General features: G+C 40.6%; 1 protein-coding gene across 8 annotated transcripts in view; it reads right to left on the reverse strand.

Annotated features, from left to right (window-relative positions):
* The window catches only part of elavl4 (ELAV like neuron-specific RNA binding protein 4), a 71,034-nt gene that overhangs the window by 21,841 nt on the left and 31,207 nt on the right, over positions 1-17,986 (reverse strand). For all 8 annotated transcript variants that reach the window (XM_030727889.1, XM_030727890.1, XM_030727886.1 and 5 more), the window contains exons 3-5: positions 16,749-16,995; positions 4,105-4,208; positions 357-510 (exon numbers count right to left, since the gene is read on the reverse strand). In XM_030727889.1, the coding sequence (XP_030583749.1) occupies positions 357-510; positions 4,105-4,208; positions 16,749-16,995 (505 nt within the window). The remainder of the gene's footprint in view (positions 1-356; positions 511-4,104; positions 4,209-16,748; positions 16,996-17,986) is intronic.

Below are 17,986 nucleotides of genomic sequence, written 5' to 3' on the forward strand. Positions count from 1 at the left end.
ATTGACTCCACAGCACCTCATATCTGCAGTCACAGGATTTTTATTTAATTTGTCCATTGGTGACTGAAATAAACAAATGAAAAATATTGGGCTAAGCTGTTTCAGTATTCCTGCATCTAATCTCAAAAATGGTCACACCATCGAGTGAAATGTGACACAAAATGTGACACAAAAATATTTTTAGAATAAAGCATGAATGGTTGCTATTTTGCTAAAAATAAAGGAGGCAATGACAAGGCAATGGTGAAATTATGTAAACACCCACATAAACAAGAGAGTAGCAGTTCATAATGGCCCAGTGCTCATGTGTCTCAGTGCTAAACTGAAAGAGAGAGGAGGTGCTGCCCCATGGATACCTGTGACCTGGTCGACAAGGATACGGGAGGTGATGATGCGTCCATACTGGGAGAAGAGCTGCTCCAGCTCCTTTTGGGTCATAGTCTTGGGCAGGCCACTCACATACAGGTTAGCGTCACGGATAGAGGCTGAGCTGGGTCGCGCATATGACACCTGTGGGAAAAGAAACAAAGTGTAAGCGCTTTTAGAAATAAATTAGAGCTCCACTGCTTTATTAAGCATAAAAATCATAAACAAGATTATAGTATAAAAGGTGAAAGGATTCTGTGTGTGTGTGTGTGTGTGTGTGCTGTGGATGGGCAAGGATGTGGATCACTGGATCCACAGGGAGGAAAATGTGACTGCATTTTCTGAGTACATCTTGCCTTAGGGATTATCATTGTTAGGAAAAGATTTAGCTGCTTAGAACACTGGAGAGATAACACTTCATGCCTCCCCCAGTCTTTGCAGAAGGAGATGGAAACTTTGCTCCCCTGAGTAGAAACCACAGGTGTTTTATTTTGAAAAGACAGCTCAAGCAACCAGGAGAAGAGGATACTGAATAACTACATTCATGCTACTGATTTTACGCTGAGTGAAAATATGAATGAATAAAAAAAAAAAGTTTAGAGCTAATATGTTCTAGTGGCACATGGCCATTTTCATTAGACTATTTAGTGAACACATTAGCAAGGCAGCTACCTAAAGATGCCATTTGTGAATGTCATCTCTAATTCCAGGAATCGAATAACTTGTATTCTGCTGTTCTGCTCCCATCAGAAGTTCTCCACCAGTGAACTTCCACACCAACTTCATTTGCAGACCCGCTGCAGTGAAAGTTGTGTAAATCCCATTACTACTGCTGCTGACTGGAGCAGCTTTCCCTCGCAGTACTTTCATTACCTCTGACATGTGGAGACATAAGTCATCAAATAAGGTTAAAGTCAGACAAATACTGTGGATATACGCAGTCATATCCTTGAGCAACAGCATGGAAATCCTTCTGAACTCTTACAGTGAGAGAATAAGATTGGGAACAGCTGGCTTTCCCCATGTCTCACTTTTCTTTCACACATCTTCCTCTTTAGCCTCTCTGCTCAGCTCCTCTGTCTTCCTCTTTCTCTCTGCATCTCTCTCCTTTCCGCTCCCTGAATATTTTCAATCTGCTTCCTTCCTGCATGTTGCCTCCCTAAACCTTTCTCTCTCTTCCAGATTCTGCCTCTTTTTTTCGCTCCTCTTTTCTCCTCTTTACAGCTCTCCCTCATTTTCTCTCCTTGTCAGCCAACTCCAGATGTCTAATCCATCAACACCTCCTCAAGCTGTAAGCAGTATTGTGTACAAGTGTGGTGTGCTGCATGTTTGACGCAGAAGTGGGTACGCGTGTGCAGGAAAGTTAGAAAAAGTGTAAGTGTGAAGATTAAAGTGAGTATAAATGTGTCTCAGATTATGTGCATGCATGTCACTGTCAGCTCCTTTCACCTTTGGCTTTCTGCTTCCCCTCACACCTCGGTAGGAAAGCTGCATCGCAGCCACTGCTGACAAAATCTGAGGTGTCATGGTGGAGGAAACAGCAGCAGCGAAACCAACTCACAGACGCTTCAGAGAGACACATCGCCCGAGAGCATGTGAATCTCTGGGCCAAGCGTTTCCTTGGTAGTGTAGTGGCAGAGAGTGGGAAGGGTGTGACATGAAAGAGCGACAAACTTAATTTTAGAATTACCGCGCTGCCTTTTAATTTACCTTGTTACCTTTAGGGTTTTCAGGCTGTTGTGGAGAGAGAAAGCAAGGAAAGAGTAGTGGGAGGGAGGAAATGAAGTGTGAAAAAGAGATAGCGCTAGACAGAGATGCAGGGTTGTCTTCTGCCATTATGAAGGCCGCCTTTATCTCACGAACCACTTGAGGCAACCTCTTGTGTCATGAGTGTGAGAGTGAAAATCTGTGAACTCAAACCGCTATAATAAAAGACTTCACAAATTACACACTGTGTAAACAAACTTCAGCTTCTTCCATTTTTGAAAATTTGTAAAAAGCCCGTTTCACTACATACACTGGATGCTGCAGCACAAACAATTCTGATATAAAACAAACAGGCATGCTAGGTTAAAACACACATGAAGGGATTGTGATTCAGCCTCTGCTAAGGATACCATTACTGCACTATGAGTTTATATAGTGCATTGTTTGTTGCCGTATTAATGATCAACATCTCCTACACTATTCAGTTTTCCATGATGTTCTGTTGTTTAAGTGCTTTTCAACACTCAGTGTGTGAATATTGCGAATGTCGTGGAAACATTCCCAATATTCAGTTTGCAGTAGTTTTAATACTGGCAAACTGTAGCTTTTGATGCAGTTTGTCTTGTAAATTGTGGGCACAAGATGGCATTTGCATGCATTTTTAATTTTAATTTAATTTTACTTATCTTACTTAGTAAATGCTTTCAGTAATTATAACTACTTTTAATACAGATACCCTACAGAAAACATTGCAGGAACAACCTTAAAAAGGCCTATTACACAACAAAGCTGGGGAGGAAAAAAAAATAATAAGTGGAATTAAATGAAGGAAATAAAGGATTTACAATAGAGTAATAACTTAAAAACAAACAGTTTAGCAGCTGTTTCGACTGTGCTGATACTGAAAGCCACTTTTAATTTTAATGAATGAAGAGCGGCGCTCCCCTAATGCGGATTTGTGCAGTCACATACACAAGCATGTACAGTCTGTGTTTTTTTTAGGTAATCGTGCCTCTGAGAGAGCCCTGCTATGATGAAAACGCAGGCTATATGGAACACACACAAAAAAGCAGGCATGGACCCACTATCCATAGTGAGCACATCAAACTCTAAATATCTCACCTAAAACGAATTATATACATATTCACTAACACAACCCTAAACACACATTTTAGACAGTACACACAAACTACATACGAGCCTCTTTTTCAGTTAGGCCACAGATAGAATATTGTGCTGAATCAATATCGAGCCAGACAATATATGCTGTCCAGGGAATGGAGGGATTCCCTGTGGGATTCCCTATTTGCAAACAGGCTAATCCCATCCTATTAGATTAGATTAGACTAGATTAGATCAGATGACAGAAAGACAGAATCCAGGGATTACCACAGAGCAACAGATTACTGCCCAGCTTAAAACAACATATCAGCAGGCACAGTGCAGAGAGGATGACAGCAGAGGATATGTGGGGAGAAAATTAGATTAACAGGAAGATTGATATGCTGTAAAACATCTGCACAAACTAGTACTTGTAAGGGTTCTTTGAAATGTGTTTGGAGGAACGATAGCACAGCGTTGGCACTGATATTACCACTGTGACAACCACCAGCAATCCTGCATATTAGTCATGCCATTTAAAATGCAATAACAGAGCCCTCAATTATTTTGGACAATATGATGATTGATGTGTTTCTTCCGTTTCATTCAGAGACATCTATATCATTTCACCTTTACATTCTGACATTTATAAAGCAATTAACATATCAACCATAGTCATAAGCTTTTTTTTAATGTGTCTCTTTGATTTAGATGGTCTTTTTATTTCTGAGGCTCATTGATGTTAATCCTATGCACCCTCCAGCGTATTCACTAACAGCATCACTATCTAAAAGGCTCTCAGAAATTAGAAAGCGGTCTTACAATTTAACACGACCTCCAAAACTTTAAAAGACTGAAGTTTTTTTTTTTTTCAATGAACAATTTTCTCACGTCTAACCCTTTTTTAGCTGTTATGTAACAAACTGTTACCTTGATTGTTTTGGTCTGAAGTCTGAGTCCATTTAATGTGTTGATGGCTTTCTCTGCATCCTTTGGATCAATGTAGTTGACAAAACCGTAGCCCAGACTCTGTCCTGAAATGTCAAAAAGAAGAAAAGAGCTATTTTTTAAAAATGTTATATTCATTCCATGCAGTCCAGATGTCTGTGTTTCAGGCAAGGCCTTGCCTATTTCAGCAAGTCAATGCTAAACCACACAGTGATCATATTAATGGCATGGCTCTGTAGAAGAAAAATTCAGATGCTAAACTGCAGTCCAGTCCCATCATCTAGACCCACACCCACATCTGACACACTATGAGACAAAAATAGAAGACACAGGTGACTCACAGCTGCTGAACAACTAAAATCCTATAATAAACGAGAATGAGAAACATTACACTTTCAAAACAGCAACTGGTCTTCTACAGAAGATGGAAGGAAATGATGATAACACAGTTGCCCAAACTAATGAATTAATTACAGGGGTTTAAATGACTTGTAACTCATTGTTTTTTTTTATATAAATTTTAAATTATTTATCAGAAATAGGGTTACATAAATGCAACTTTGTGCCATGTTTTAGAAATTAGGGGTAGTCAGACACATCAATGGCCTGATCTAGATTGCACCTTAAAACTAAAAAATAGAGAAAAAATTATACCTAATCTCCACCTTTGACAACATACATCTCTGCCTGAAAAATCCTTTACAACATACATGTGTCATCATTACTGCTGACAAGATCAAAGTGACTCCTGCTTGGAGCACCAGGAGTGTTGATGTGACTTTTTTGTCATGTGAAGGCTGCTTTGTTGCAACAGCTGTTCAGATTTGTGCTCTAAAACGTATAATGAATAAGACATTGCTTTCCAGGTCTCTGTAAACAGGAGCATATGGGAACCATATCTGTTTAATTCACATTAAATACTTAAAAAGGATTGGCAAATGATAATTCAATGGTTAATCTTGGTATGATGATAATAAACAAGAAAAAAAAATTAATGCACAGGGATAAACACCTATCGGTTATTTCATATCAGAATAGTCTTACTTGATGTGTTAGACTCTTATTGTTGCACTTCTCATTATTATTTTTTATTGTACTGGTGTTCTTGAGCTCGAGGGAATTTACAGCACTGAAGCATCTATTTGAAGTTACTCAAAATATATGTCAACTAGTGAATGCCTAAAATATAATGCGATAAATGTTACTCAAATTCTCTCTGAATTATGACAGTGAAACTCAGCCTCAGCAAATAAAGTATCATAGTAGATACAAACAACATATTTGTTACTGTCTTTTCAGCTGTGCAAAAGGAGAGGAAAAATACCACCCCCACTTCCCTCTAAGCTCAAAGTGTCTCAGACAGCAGACTCCCTTTGAGAGTGAAGCAGGCCTGACATCTCCCAGTGTTTCCCCAACAGATCAAGCCTTTCAACACGCTTAGGACTTTAAGCGGACGCCTCTAGCCATCAGGGCGTTCAGTCGGCTAGCTTTCAACAAACAGCCCCTATCCACTAACACCACACACAAGCACAAAGAATCCCAGGCAGTTTAAGAAGAGCGGCATGCACATATTCATGCTAATGGGAACAGACAGCGGTTAGTCAGAAACAAAGTGAATCACAAAATATGGAGCATGGCTGTTTCACAAAATAAATACATTTGGGCTATGGATATCACAGCGCAGAACAGCTCAGAAGCAAGCAGTGTAAGGGCCAGGAGGGACTTGTAGTCCTAACATCAAACAGCTGATGATTTTCTCTTCTTCTCTCCTCTCCTCCCTCTTCTCCTCTGGATTAACTGTGGATTATCAGACACTCTATTGTTAATTAAAAACCTGCCATCCTGGGGAGACTGCTATTTATAGTTAACCATCCTCTTCTCGCTTTCTTCTTCCTCTCTGACTCTCAACTGACATCAGGTGGCACGCTAAGAAATTTAAACATAGCTTGAAAATAGTTTTTGTGGCGTCTAATGTTAATGTTGGTAAATAGTGTACACAAGAGACCATGTAAATTAAGTGAAAGAGAACATTTGGCAACAGTAATTAACTGAATGAATTAAAATAAAACATATCAAAATTGCCCATAAACTGTATTATAAATAAGGCAGTAGTGCATCTAATAATGACTGCTCATATGCGCATCAATTCAATTTACAATGAAATTCCAGATGGGTACAGTTAAGTGCCTGCTACGAAGAACACTCTTCTGTGGTGTTTGCTACCCTCTCTCTCACTCACTTTCCCAGCACCTTCCTCACCCCTCTTCCTCATCTTCAACAAGAAATGTTGAGGATCGACAAGCACAGCCACCAGAAGGTGCTGGCAAAGAGCACTCATGCAGGGCCATTGAGATGGGCTGTCTGTTTGAGTCATCCAGTCAGACAAACGGGGCCGAACTGGCAGGCATGGACACTGCTGCTGTAAGGGGAGCAGTCACAGTGTAGGAAGTGCGCGCGTGCGTGTGTACATGCATGTATGGGCGTGTGTGCAAGTTCGTATAGAAATGTAGGTATCCACACATGTAAATCAGTAATAGATTACACACTTACAACAAACACACCACTGTATTTACTTTGATTATACCTCTGAAGACTGTGGCTTTCAGCAGCTGCTACTATATCAAAATGATATTTGTGTGTGTTTGCATTTTAATTGGGCGTGTATGTTGTATACATGGGGAGCGCAGACTGGTGTTGGCATATCCTCCCGCCCCCACTCGCGTCTTCACTCCTTCTTTGGCAAGGCTGAGGGCCTTCGGGGCCGGAAGGAAGAGGGTGGGAACGAGGCTCACTGGCTGGCATCTTTCCCCAGGTGAACAAGGAGATGAGGGTAGACAGAGGGAGACATCTGCCTGCAGCATCAGAAAAGCTCCGGGAGGGGATTCCACCCACCATTTCCAGCTTGCTAAGAAGCAGCTAACAGCAGGGAGCTACCGGCGGACTGCCTGGCAGCCTGGAATTTGCATGGATGGGCAGAAGTTGCAATTCCAGTGCACCACACTGGCAGATGTACATAGTCTTACTTGATGTGTTAGACTCTTATTGTTGCACTTCTCATTATTATTTTTTATTGTACTGGTGTTCTTCAGCTCGAGAGAATTTACAGCACTGAAGCATCTATTTGAAGTTACTCAAAATATACAGTCAAAACTTTCGACTGGTTCTGTATGTCAACTATAAATGTTACTCAAATTCTCTCTGAATTATGACAGAGAAACTCAGCCTCAGCAAATACAGTATCATAGTAGATACAAAGGCTGTGCACACACCTAAACATATAATCACTCAATCACCACAAACAAACCCGAGTAGTAAAGTACGTCTTCACAGCATGACCGTGATGAGTGGAGTGGCAGGTGGCTAGCGAACAAATGCGTCATTGTTGCATGAAGAGGGGCATTATATTTTCTTAGTTTTTCAGGGAATGTTAGCACTGGAAAAACGAAGAACTCATTTCAATCCTCTGTCAAGCATATGCATGCAGAATCATACAACATATGCAAAAGAATAGTGTGAGCAGTTCTATCTGTAACCTGCAGAAACTGCACTGTGCAGCTGGCTTCAGCCTGTCGCAGCACCTCCCGTGTACACCTCAACACTCCTCAGCAGGATCAGCACTGCATGCTGCTTACATTTGGATTACACCATCACAGTTCTGACTCAACGCACTGTGGTTAAGCACAGTTCTGACGTTTAAAATGGCCCGGCACCAATTAACTTAGCGGGGTGTCTTACCGGAATGCAAGATCAGCTCAGAATGGTTTCAGATGGTCAAAATCACAAAGAAATATCCCCACAAAGTCTACTGTCATTTTCATTGTTACGTCAAAGCTACTTCACTGCTGCTAAACAGCAATACAGCTATAAAATTCAGCCTAATGTTATGAGAATGCTGTTGACCAGTTTACAATAAATGTAGGGGGGCCACTGGAATTATTTTCATAAAACTGCCAGAGAAAAGTCTGAAAACCTAAGACATAGACTTTCTACTGGTATTTTTATAGTTCCAGGAAAATTACATACTCATTGCATCCAAAGCAATATGAAAAAGCTATTAAAATGGCATGATAAATAGCCTCTAACGCAGTTGTAGCTAACAGGAAAAGCTGCCTTCTGTTGATCACTTTGCTTAACAGATACACTGACATATATTTTAAATGTCAATTAAAACCAAGAACCCAAATGATGCATTGGTCTTCATAATGGCCTTTTAATGAGGTAAGATATATATTTGCCTTTGTCAGCTGCTCACACTGCCATTCGTGCAAATCCTACAGCAGTTATAATGACTTAAGAAAATGCTTGGCAGCAATGAAAAGAGGCTTAATAAAAATAAAAAAAAAAAACATTACATTTAATAATGGCAAGTCCTACAATAGAGCATGTGTAATATATAAAATCTAGGAATCTAGGTTGTTAACGGTATTACTTGTGCATTTGCCAAAAGCTGTCATTACATACTATATAAACTTAGGTATCCGTGCAGTGCTTTATCATTTTGTGCCATGTGACCGCTTTCACTAACAGGCTAACCACATGGGATGGGAGAGTGAAGAAGTGGGGGCTAATTTGCACCCACCTCCACTCTTTTGGTAGACCTTTTTGTGCAATCTGACACAAATTGTATAGGAAGGTGGGCATGTTTTTCAGTGGTAAAATCACTGCTATTTCTAGTGAGGAGCTCTTTGGTGTGTTGGCGAGCAGTTATGACTAAGCCATTATTTGTTTCCTGAGGAGCAGCAGGTTGCCCAATGTGTGAGATGAGAAAATGAGTGTGCTTCGAGCGGGTGTCCTGCCTGCTACACTATGTAATTTCACCTTTCCTTTCCCTCTTTTGTGCACATATGTATGTACACACTAGAAGATGCAAGTGTAAAAGCACCCTACCTATGCAAAATTACATACAAGTGCCTAGATATAGTATATAATAGGCATAAACAAAGGACAGGTAGATGTTGCACTGAACCTACAGGTATTATATGTCTATATATAGATATATAATCAAATTAGACAAGAAGACACTCACATATGACATTGTAAGGTGTATAGTATGGTGCGCAAATATTTGATGTAAGATACACATAGAAACAAACTCCTGTTATTATTTTCTGCCTTTTGTTGTATTATGTGACTAAGAGCCCTGAACTGCAGACATGAAAGCATCTTCATCATCATCATCATCATCATCATCATCATCATCATCATCATCATCATCATCATCATCTCCTGCTATCATCAGGCAAGGCTCGCCAAATGCACTATAGACTCTTTGATGTGAAGTGAATGCTACCAAATGAAACACAGCTGTAAGAACTTTCTCTTTTATAGTGTATCTGCGGTTTATTGTTCCTTATAATATTCTCTGGAACAGTGGAGTTATTAATCAAAAAAGTTCATCTGAACTGCTGACACTGTGTTGTCAAAACAGATATAAGCAGGAGCCGAGGCAATTTGTAGTGCCAACATGTTCAAATTCTTTTTTTTTTGTCTTCTGTTCTTTTGTAGTTTATGAATTTCCATGAAAAATACTTTATGAATATAGAAACTTGTGCATTGCATGACATCCAAAAAGGGAAAAATCACTGTATGAATATGAGGCTAGGTAACAGAAACCAAAAATCTAACAATAATATTGCTGCATCTATGTGAAGGCACCTTTACAGCCTCTCTAGACAATATTTCCATTTCTCCCCACAGTTCCACTCACTGACTACAGCTGAGTCATGGGAGAACATAAGAATCAAAAAAGGGTGAGGGGGATTTGCAGTGTGCTGGAATCATCAGAGCTATGACGATAACACACCTTGAGAGGACTAGCTCCCTCTCCCTAGAAACTGGCAAATCTGTTTGGTCAGTCTTAAATTTAGCGACATTTTAAGATGAGGACAAAGGAAGAACAAAAAACATTTCAATTTGTCAAACTAAATGTGTCACATTCGCTGACGTTTTGACCCTGCTGCTGCAGCAACTTGAGGTAGTGCTGTTTTTGATAGGCCAGCATTCCCCAACATTTGAAAAGGTGCCCTGTCACCAGCTTCATGTCAAAATACTCTTCAGTTACCTTAAAGAGTCTCAACTGCTTAGGGCATGGGGAGGAGTTTGCAAAACAAATAATGACAAAGGGAACAAACGACTACAGCGCCTTAAAGCAGTACAGTAAGTGTATATCATGTGGCACCGGCCCATTTAAATAACTAAATTCATAAACAGAGCCACGTCCCCCGCACGCACATATCTACTGTAGATCCCTCTCCCACTCACTCATTCAACACATCTTTCCCTCCTGGGTTGCCAAGGTAGCAGCCACTGTTGCAGTCAGGAAGCTCCCACTCTTAGCTCCCAAGGCCCTGCTTACACCAACACACACACAAACACACACACATATGTGCATACACACACACATAAACCACCCCCTCACGGTGGCTCCCTGAGCCTTGGGGCCAATGGACTGAAGCCTGATGTGTGTGGGCTGGTTGGTTAGCTGCACGGCTGAGAAATAGAAGATGAGAAGCCCCCTTTAAGACTTGGATAACCCCGTTACGTCAGGATTGCAGAGCCTACCCTGTTGCACCTGCTTGGATGCCTTCTGATACTGAACAGAGTAACACCCCACCAACAGTTCTGTAGCAGAAAGTTCTAGGGACAAAAATATTGTCTGGAAATAGTGCCTGCCTGGGTACAGTGCACTCAAGAATGGAGGATTGGAGGGCAGGTTAACCAGGCCTGAGGCGCATTCCGCCTCTGGATCTGAAGCCGGCACAAGGGACAGTCACAACCTCTTTGTTCCATGTAAAGGGCACTCAAAGTGAAACGAGGAGGGACAGAGGCTGTCTGACGTGAGGGTCACAAGAGGAGTGGTGCAGCCAGGCAAGCTCAGGATGTCCAATTCTGGGTCCCAAGCAGGGGGCGGGAGGAGATTGAAAGAGGGAGGGTGCTAAGACGGGAGAGACAGGACATTCTGGGACCTGGGACTTTGAAACTTTAATGTGTGTCTGCCTGTGTATGCACCTCTGAGCCTGGCAGCTCTCCTAATACCTGGCTTTGGAGATGTCAAATTCTTTTTTCATCTCTTTCCTTGTCAGCTTTGTTCATGCTATCTTCAGCCTTCAGCCCGTTTCAGGTTCAGATAAATGAAACCTGGATGCGGGATATAAACACTACACCAGATCTCCCACAACATGATTTCAGTAAGGATTTCTGTGTGATGCTTTGTCATCACACAGAAAAACTGCAGTGGTGTGATTTAAGTTTTCTGGAAGGTATAAATGGGTTTCATCATATGGCAAACAAAAGAATAAAAGGGTGTTTTGTTCCTATCACTCTTGTATAGAGATGAAAAATATCTTGGTTTGAAAACTGAAGTATGAAAAAAATTAGCTTTGCTCCAGAGTGCATCATAACTATATATTTGAATATATAACCTGAGGTTTATATAGTGAATCTGATTTGCCCCCTAGTGCAAGTTCAACCAATCTGTCCTTGCAGAACAGGGCTAAATGTATGTTTTATGTTTGCAATACTCTTATGTGCACTTAAAGTTCCATAACAGTAACTGAATGACAATCCAACTAATGGAAGTGTGCTGCCTGGCTCCTGCAAACAAAGCAAGCAAAATCCAGCAAACCTTAAGTGGGTTTTCTGCAACTACAGTTTATAAAATGTACCCATCCTTATGTAAGAAATGAGTTCAGTACAGGTTTTTACATAGTTCTCAAGCTGCTGTCTGTCAGAGGTGCTCCAGCTTGAACTACTCCACATCTGACATCACAGTCCATCTATTTTTCATAGCCAACATCTGCTTGGCTTGCTACATTGTCACTATGATTTGCATCAGCTCCCCCAATTCCATGTATAAAACCAACACATGGAAGGTGACTAGAGTAGTGTGCACAAAAGGCTTCAGTCAGTGTGCTTTTGGGATATCTTCACAGGGTGTGAAGTAGAGAGAAAAATTTATTTCATCTGCATAAACACAAAGCAAAGTATTAAAGGTGAGAGGTTTACTGCTAAAACCTGACAAATTCTGTGGCTGCATGGGAAACAAACGGTACCGCAGACCACCAGAATGGTGCCAACAACTATTTAAAGTAAATGTAAAAAAGTAAATTATTTAATCTGTCCCCACAAAATAAGACTACTGAGCTCTTGGCTAGTGTAATAATTGGCAGAATATGAGAATGCAAAAAATGGCTGCCCATAAAAATACCCCCCCCCCCCCCCCCACTCCCCTCCCTAATGCAATCAATTCTTGTTCCAGCATGAAAAGCTATTTTCTTCTCTTCTATGTCATTATGAAAACAAATGCACTCATTTCTCCGCCAGAAATGCAGCTGATGCAGAAAAATGATCCAGAACAATGACTTACTGACAAGGATCAGTCAATTCCATTTCTTTCTGTGCGTATGACCATTTGCAGACGTTCAGGAGAGCTTATTCAGTGTACTGCGAGGTCCGCATGGATCTTTTCAAGCTATCCATAATGGTTTGTGTATTATTTTTCTTATGTCTAAGAGAGGCAGAGCTTTCAGATGGTGAATTTACAGCTTAAATAAACAGAAGAAACAAACTGCTGTAAGTGGAAACATTTATAGTGCAGAGCATGAAAGCCATTGTGGATGTGATGTAAGCATTTCTATACGTTTCTACTATATACAATTAACTGTGCCAGGAATGCAACACATGTTTTATCTTTAACAGCACACAGGCAGGCAAGACATTTACAGGTGGAAGCCGTGTGTGTGTGTGTGTGTGTGTGTGTGCGTGTGTGTGTGGGCAGCTAGGTGCATGTAAACTAGACTTAAATAAAAGATTAACCTGCATATCCCTGGTGTGTTATGAGAGCACCAGGCAGAAATAGTTGTGCAAGCAGGCAAGCAAGCAGGAAGGTAGGCAAGCAGGCAGGCGTGTGGGGAGCAACAAAGACACCCAGAGGTGGCTTTTCTACCAGCTGAAGTCAGCCGGGGTGACAGACAGAGCTGAAGTGTCTACGCCTGCCCGCGCTCGCCCGAGCCTCACCCCATCCTGCCGTCATTGGAGCTGACAGGAGCAAGTCCACAGGAAGCTGAGGTGATGCTGAGGACCTGTCTGTCTCATACCTCTGAGAGGTTCAAGTGCTCACACCTTGTCAGCAAGCACTCACAGGTTAGTCAAATTGCAAACACTGGTGGGAAGTAGAGATGCAATGACACAAATGCTGATGAATCGAGTAAAAATGGAACCAAAAAAAAGACTGTCCCAATTATTATTTATGGCAATCCTTAGTATTGAGTGAGAGTCCAGAAAAAAATATGAGGCACTCTGATTTTAAAAATTCTTTATTTAATTCATGGATTTGTCGGTCCTCATCAGACTACAAGCCTTATAGCCTGATCAAGACTGACTTATCCATGAATTATAGTACAAGGTCTTTAATACCTTATATCCAGATGAAGAAAAAGAACTGGTTTATCCAATAATTCATTCAAGGATTTTTATATTTAAAATCAGAGTGCCTAGGATTCCCTTTGGACTGCCAACCAATATTAGAGGTTTCTATTAATAATAATCAGGGAATCAATATTTTGTTTAATCTCTACTGGACCACTTGAACCATCCTTTAGGAGGTTCTGTTTTTTTAACATTTTCTTATTTTTATTCCAACACTAATGTTTTTCACCCAACACAGCATTCCAGTTTTGTTTTGTTTGTTTTTTTGTTTGTTTATTTAGCTGAGGAATGTTGCTTAAAGTGAACTGGAAACAGCTGATACCAGTGTACCAAGGTCTCTAACCACTCTTACTTGTGTTATGAACAGCAAATACACTGGAGGAATGTTTCAATTTTGTAAGGATAAAATTTTGAAAGTGTTATCCAAGTGCAGTTTTGAATAACTGTGAATTTATTTAAATTCTTATCCTTTGTTCCAGACTCATGTTCTACTTACTGAATATTAGAATTTGAAGGCAGCAAGAACCTTATAACAACCAAACTCTCATCAAGATAAACTATTCTCAAGTTTCAATCTGAAATTTAATCACTGTAAAAAAGGTCTTTTGCTCACTCAGTCTTGACTTTATTCACAAATCCTGACAAAAAGTTTCAATGTTGGAAGTTGATCTTTCTTTCCTACATCCATATTCACATATTTGTAACAGTCTAAAAAGGGTACAGGTGTATATAAAAACCTAAAAAAGTGGTCTCTTAACTCTTCCACCCTCCCTTTAACAAACCTGGCTTGGTCTGTTAATGATTTGGATGACTGTTAGAGAGCATGAAGCCTCTTGGCATTCCCTGCTGGAAGGGATCTGTACTTTGTTAGCCTAAAAGTTTGCATGAGAAAATTGCACCCATGGGAGAGCAAAACAGGCATCGACCATGGGGGGGGATATGGAGGGAGGGCAGGATTTATTTATAACTTTTTTTGCGTTGATGCTAAGTCATCAGACAGACGTTGTAGGAGAATCACAGTAAATGGTTCTGAAATGAGCAAACAAACATTTCTACCTCCCTCACAGTCCCCATTTAGGGCCCGAGTAGCTTTACAGCAATTTGGTTCGTTTTTAAACTCTCTGCAAATATCTGTTGTTAGCTTGGTTCCTCACTGCTGCTTGGGAAATCACACTTAAGGGGAAAATCAGGTGGAGAGAGAATATGGTGATAGTAATGATGACAGCTTGTGGTATCCCAGCGTTATTTCTGTACACACCATCCTCCATTATCCTGGAGTATCTGACTCTCAGGCTCCATTTTGTGGCCCATTACAGCAGAAGAGGAAGATGGTCCTAAAGAGGAATCATACTTCAAAGAACAGGCAAGGAAACCGCAGCGGTTGGGTCAGTGGCCATTTCTTGTTCACTTTCAAAACTGTCATTTCAATTGGCCTTTTAGTTGTACTTAATCTGTTAGAGGGAGTCTAATTCTATGATTATACTTGCATATGTATCTGTGTATGTGTGTGTTTACGCTCTTCCCCTTGCCTGCCTGCTTGCTATCCGAGAATGGCTTGGTGATCTCGACTGCCTGCCTAGTGCTCTTTAATGAGATTATCAGGAGAAGAGTGTCAGTAAGTAGGATCTAAAATGAAAGCCATTATGGAGCATTATCACAGAGCTCCACCACCCCGGCCCCCCCCCGATCCATCTGCTGTACGGCCACCCACACAGCCACTACACCCAGATTACAGCCGTGATTAGCACCGCAAAGTGCTGCTTAATTTAAACACCTCTGGAGAACATGTGGCACTTTGCTGCATTGCTGATTCGCTGCGCGTGAACACACACACACACACACACACACACACACAGAGGGCAAAGATGGATTTCTCCTTATAGACAATGCATTCTCTCAAGCACTTGAGTTATTTCAAGTGACGCTGGACCATAGGCTTGTGTACAAGTCTGAAGCGTTCGTGCCATATTTGATTTCTAACAGGTGTGCGACTTCGACACACAGCTGACTGTTGCGTCTTCACCTACCTTTGATCTTGCAGTGTGTGAACAGTGATGTAAGCTTTGTAAGGTTTGTCTTTCTTAACAGCTACTATTGTTGTCACAGTTTCTTGACAATAACAAATACGAAGAAAGATTAAAGGCCATAAAGGAAAACGAAGCCAACGTGAAAGCGTGGGGTGTGTTGAGAATTTACAGTTGTGTACACAGTGCTATACTTTGAGGCTGGACTTCTTTTTTACTGAAGCATTCTCTTTTTAACATCCCATCAGGATCAGTTCAGTTTAAGTCATCAGAGGAGAAAGTAAAGCTATTTCATCTCAGTTGGAGCGTAGTGACTCACCTCGTGTTTCCACTTTGCTTTGGCCAAACACTGAGTGCGTTTACATGGACATGAATACGCTCATTATGAGGCTTATTCTAGTTTTAAATGTGCATATTCAGAAACTGACATTTACTTGGTTATTCATATACCTGTGTATGTGCATGATAAACATAGTATCCCAGTTACGGATTACAGCATGCCAATAGTGACGTTTACATGCAACAACCTGCAACTTCAAAACCTGAAATCACATTTTTCCTGAAACTTTATATTGATTTGACTGTGGTTATTAAACTGGCTTGTTCCACTATACAAGTTCAGAAACTTGCATCCTGTAACTTGACTACTTCAGACTGGAGGCGAGATGGGGAAGACACGCAGTAAATAGCGATAGGATGGGACTCGAACCTGCGCCGACCGCATGGTCGCCTGCTCGCACCCTGAGCCACCCTGGCACCCAACCACTTCAGACTTTAAAAGTTCAGAATTTCAGATGCTTTTGCCATTGTTTGTGTTTCTATTCACTTGGGAACACTTGGCTGAAGTGTAACCAGCACTGGTAGTCAGTATTATACACTGTACTAATAAAAAAAGAATACTTCAATAACCTGGATAATTACATCCATATAAACACACTCATTAAACTACATCATATCATGATTTTCCCCTGATTTTTACATGAATATATCATATAGAATTTTAAAGTTGATTTTTCTGTTTTTATTTTGGTGAAACCCACTCTTAAGACTCACTGGATACTCCTCAAATTATATGGTGGCTTAGCAGGATATTTTCTCAGTTTCAAAAAAGTTAATATTTGTTGAAGCACAACCAGCAGTATCCAAGTGCAACACAAACCAGTCTCGGTTTTGTACCTGTGATCTTATCGCGAACCAGCTTGCAGGATTCGATCTCGCCGATGCTACCGAACAGGCTGCGGAACTCTTCCTGGGTCATGTTCTGGGGCAGGTAGTTGACAATGAGGTTTGTCTTGCTGTCGTCGTTTGTTGGGCCAGTCTGCATGGGTGAGGGGCAGCCACGGCTGTTGGTGGTTGGCCCATTGGCTGTGGTTCCTCCTCCACTGGGGCCATTTGTAACTGGAGCCTCCATGTTACTGATGATCTGGAGAAGGGCAAAGAGGAGGAGGAAAAAAGGGATAGGCCAGGAGTGAAACCACACAGAGAAAGAGTAGGAAGAGACAAAGAGACATGGCCATCATTAGCAAATTATTCTTCAGCATATTAAGCAGTTGCAACACAGCATGTACAGTAAGGATTACAAAACTGACAAAAATGTTATTTTTCAAGTTATATCAAAAGTCTCAATGAAAAGTCCTTTAAAGGTGGTTTAAATGTTTTAAACAGGCTTTGTGTATATATTACAGTCATGTACCAAAGACTTGATCATCTTTGAAATAATGCCACACTCGAACATTACACAACCACGATAAAAAATAATCTTTTACAGTAATTATTTTGAGTAAAACTATCACCAGATTTAATATTCTACTGTGGAAAAAGTAATTACCTCCTTGGCTTCAGAAGTTAGTAACAGAAAAAACTATTAAAAAAAACTCTACGAGACATCAACTTCCTTAAATGTGTGACATCACTCATGTGAGTTTTTTCCCCTGCAGGTTCCACATGTTTGAAATCCCTCTACACGATTTAAGAAAGATTCAAATATGAGTTGTTGTTTGTTTGTTTGTTTTTTCCTGCTTCATTCTTTTATAACTCAATTTTCTTCTTTTTGATTTGCTGTATTCACGAGTCTGTTAGTATTATTATCCTGCTGGAAGGTCTACGTCCAGTTCAGCTTCCAGCTTCAAACAGATGGACTCAGATTATCTTCAAGTCCTCTTTGATCTGATCTGATTCATAGTTGGATCAATGACCTCGAGGAATGATAAATGAGTGAGGCACCAGATATGTGATTTCCCCTTGTGACTGATGTGTTTATCTTATTAAAATATGAACATGACAGAATGTCAGTTTTTATGTTATATGTCCCAGTATATGACCTTTACTCACAGGTAATTTTAAAGAAGAGTTTGTCAAAATTTTTCATGGGGTGTACTTACTTTTTCCACATGACCATTACATGTTCTGCCTCA

Source organism: Archocentrus centrarchus, chromosome 4 (assembly GCF_007364275.1).
Source record: "Archocentrus centrarchus isolate MPI-CPG fArcCen1 chromosome 4, fArcCen1, whole genome shotgun sequence".
NCBI lineage: Eukaryota > Metazoa > Chordata > Actinopteri > Cichliformes > Cichlidae > Archocentrus > Archocentrus centrarchus.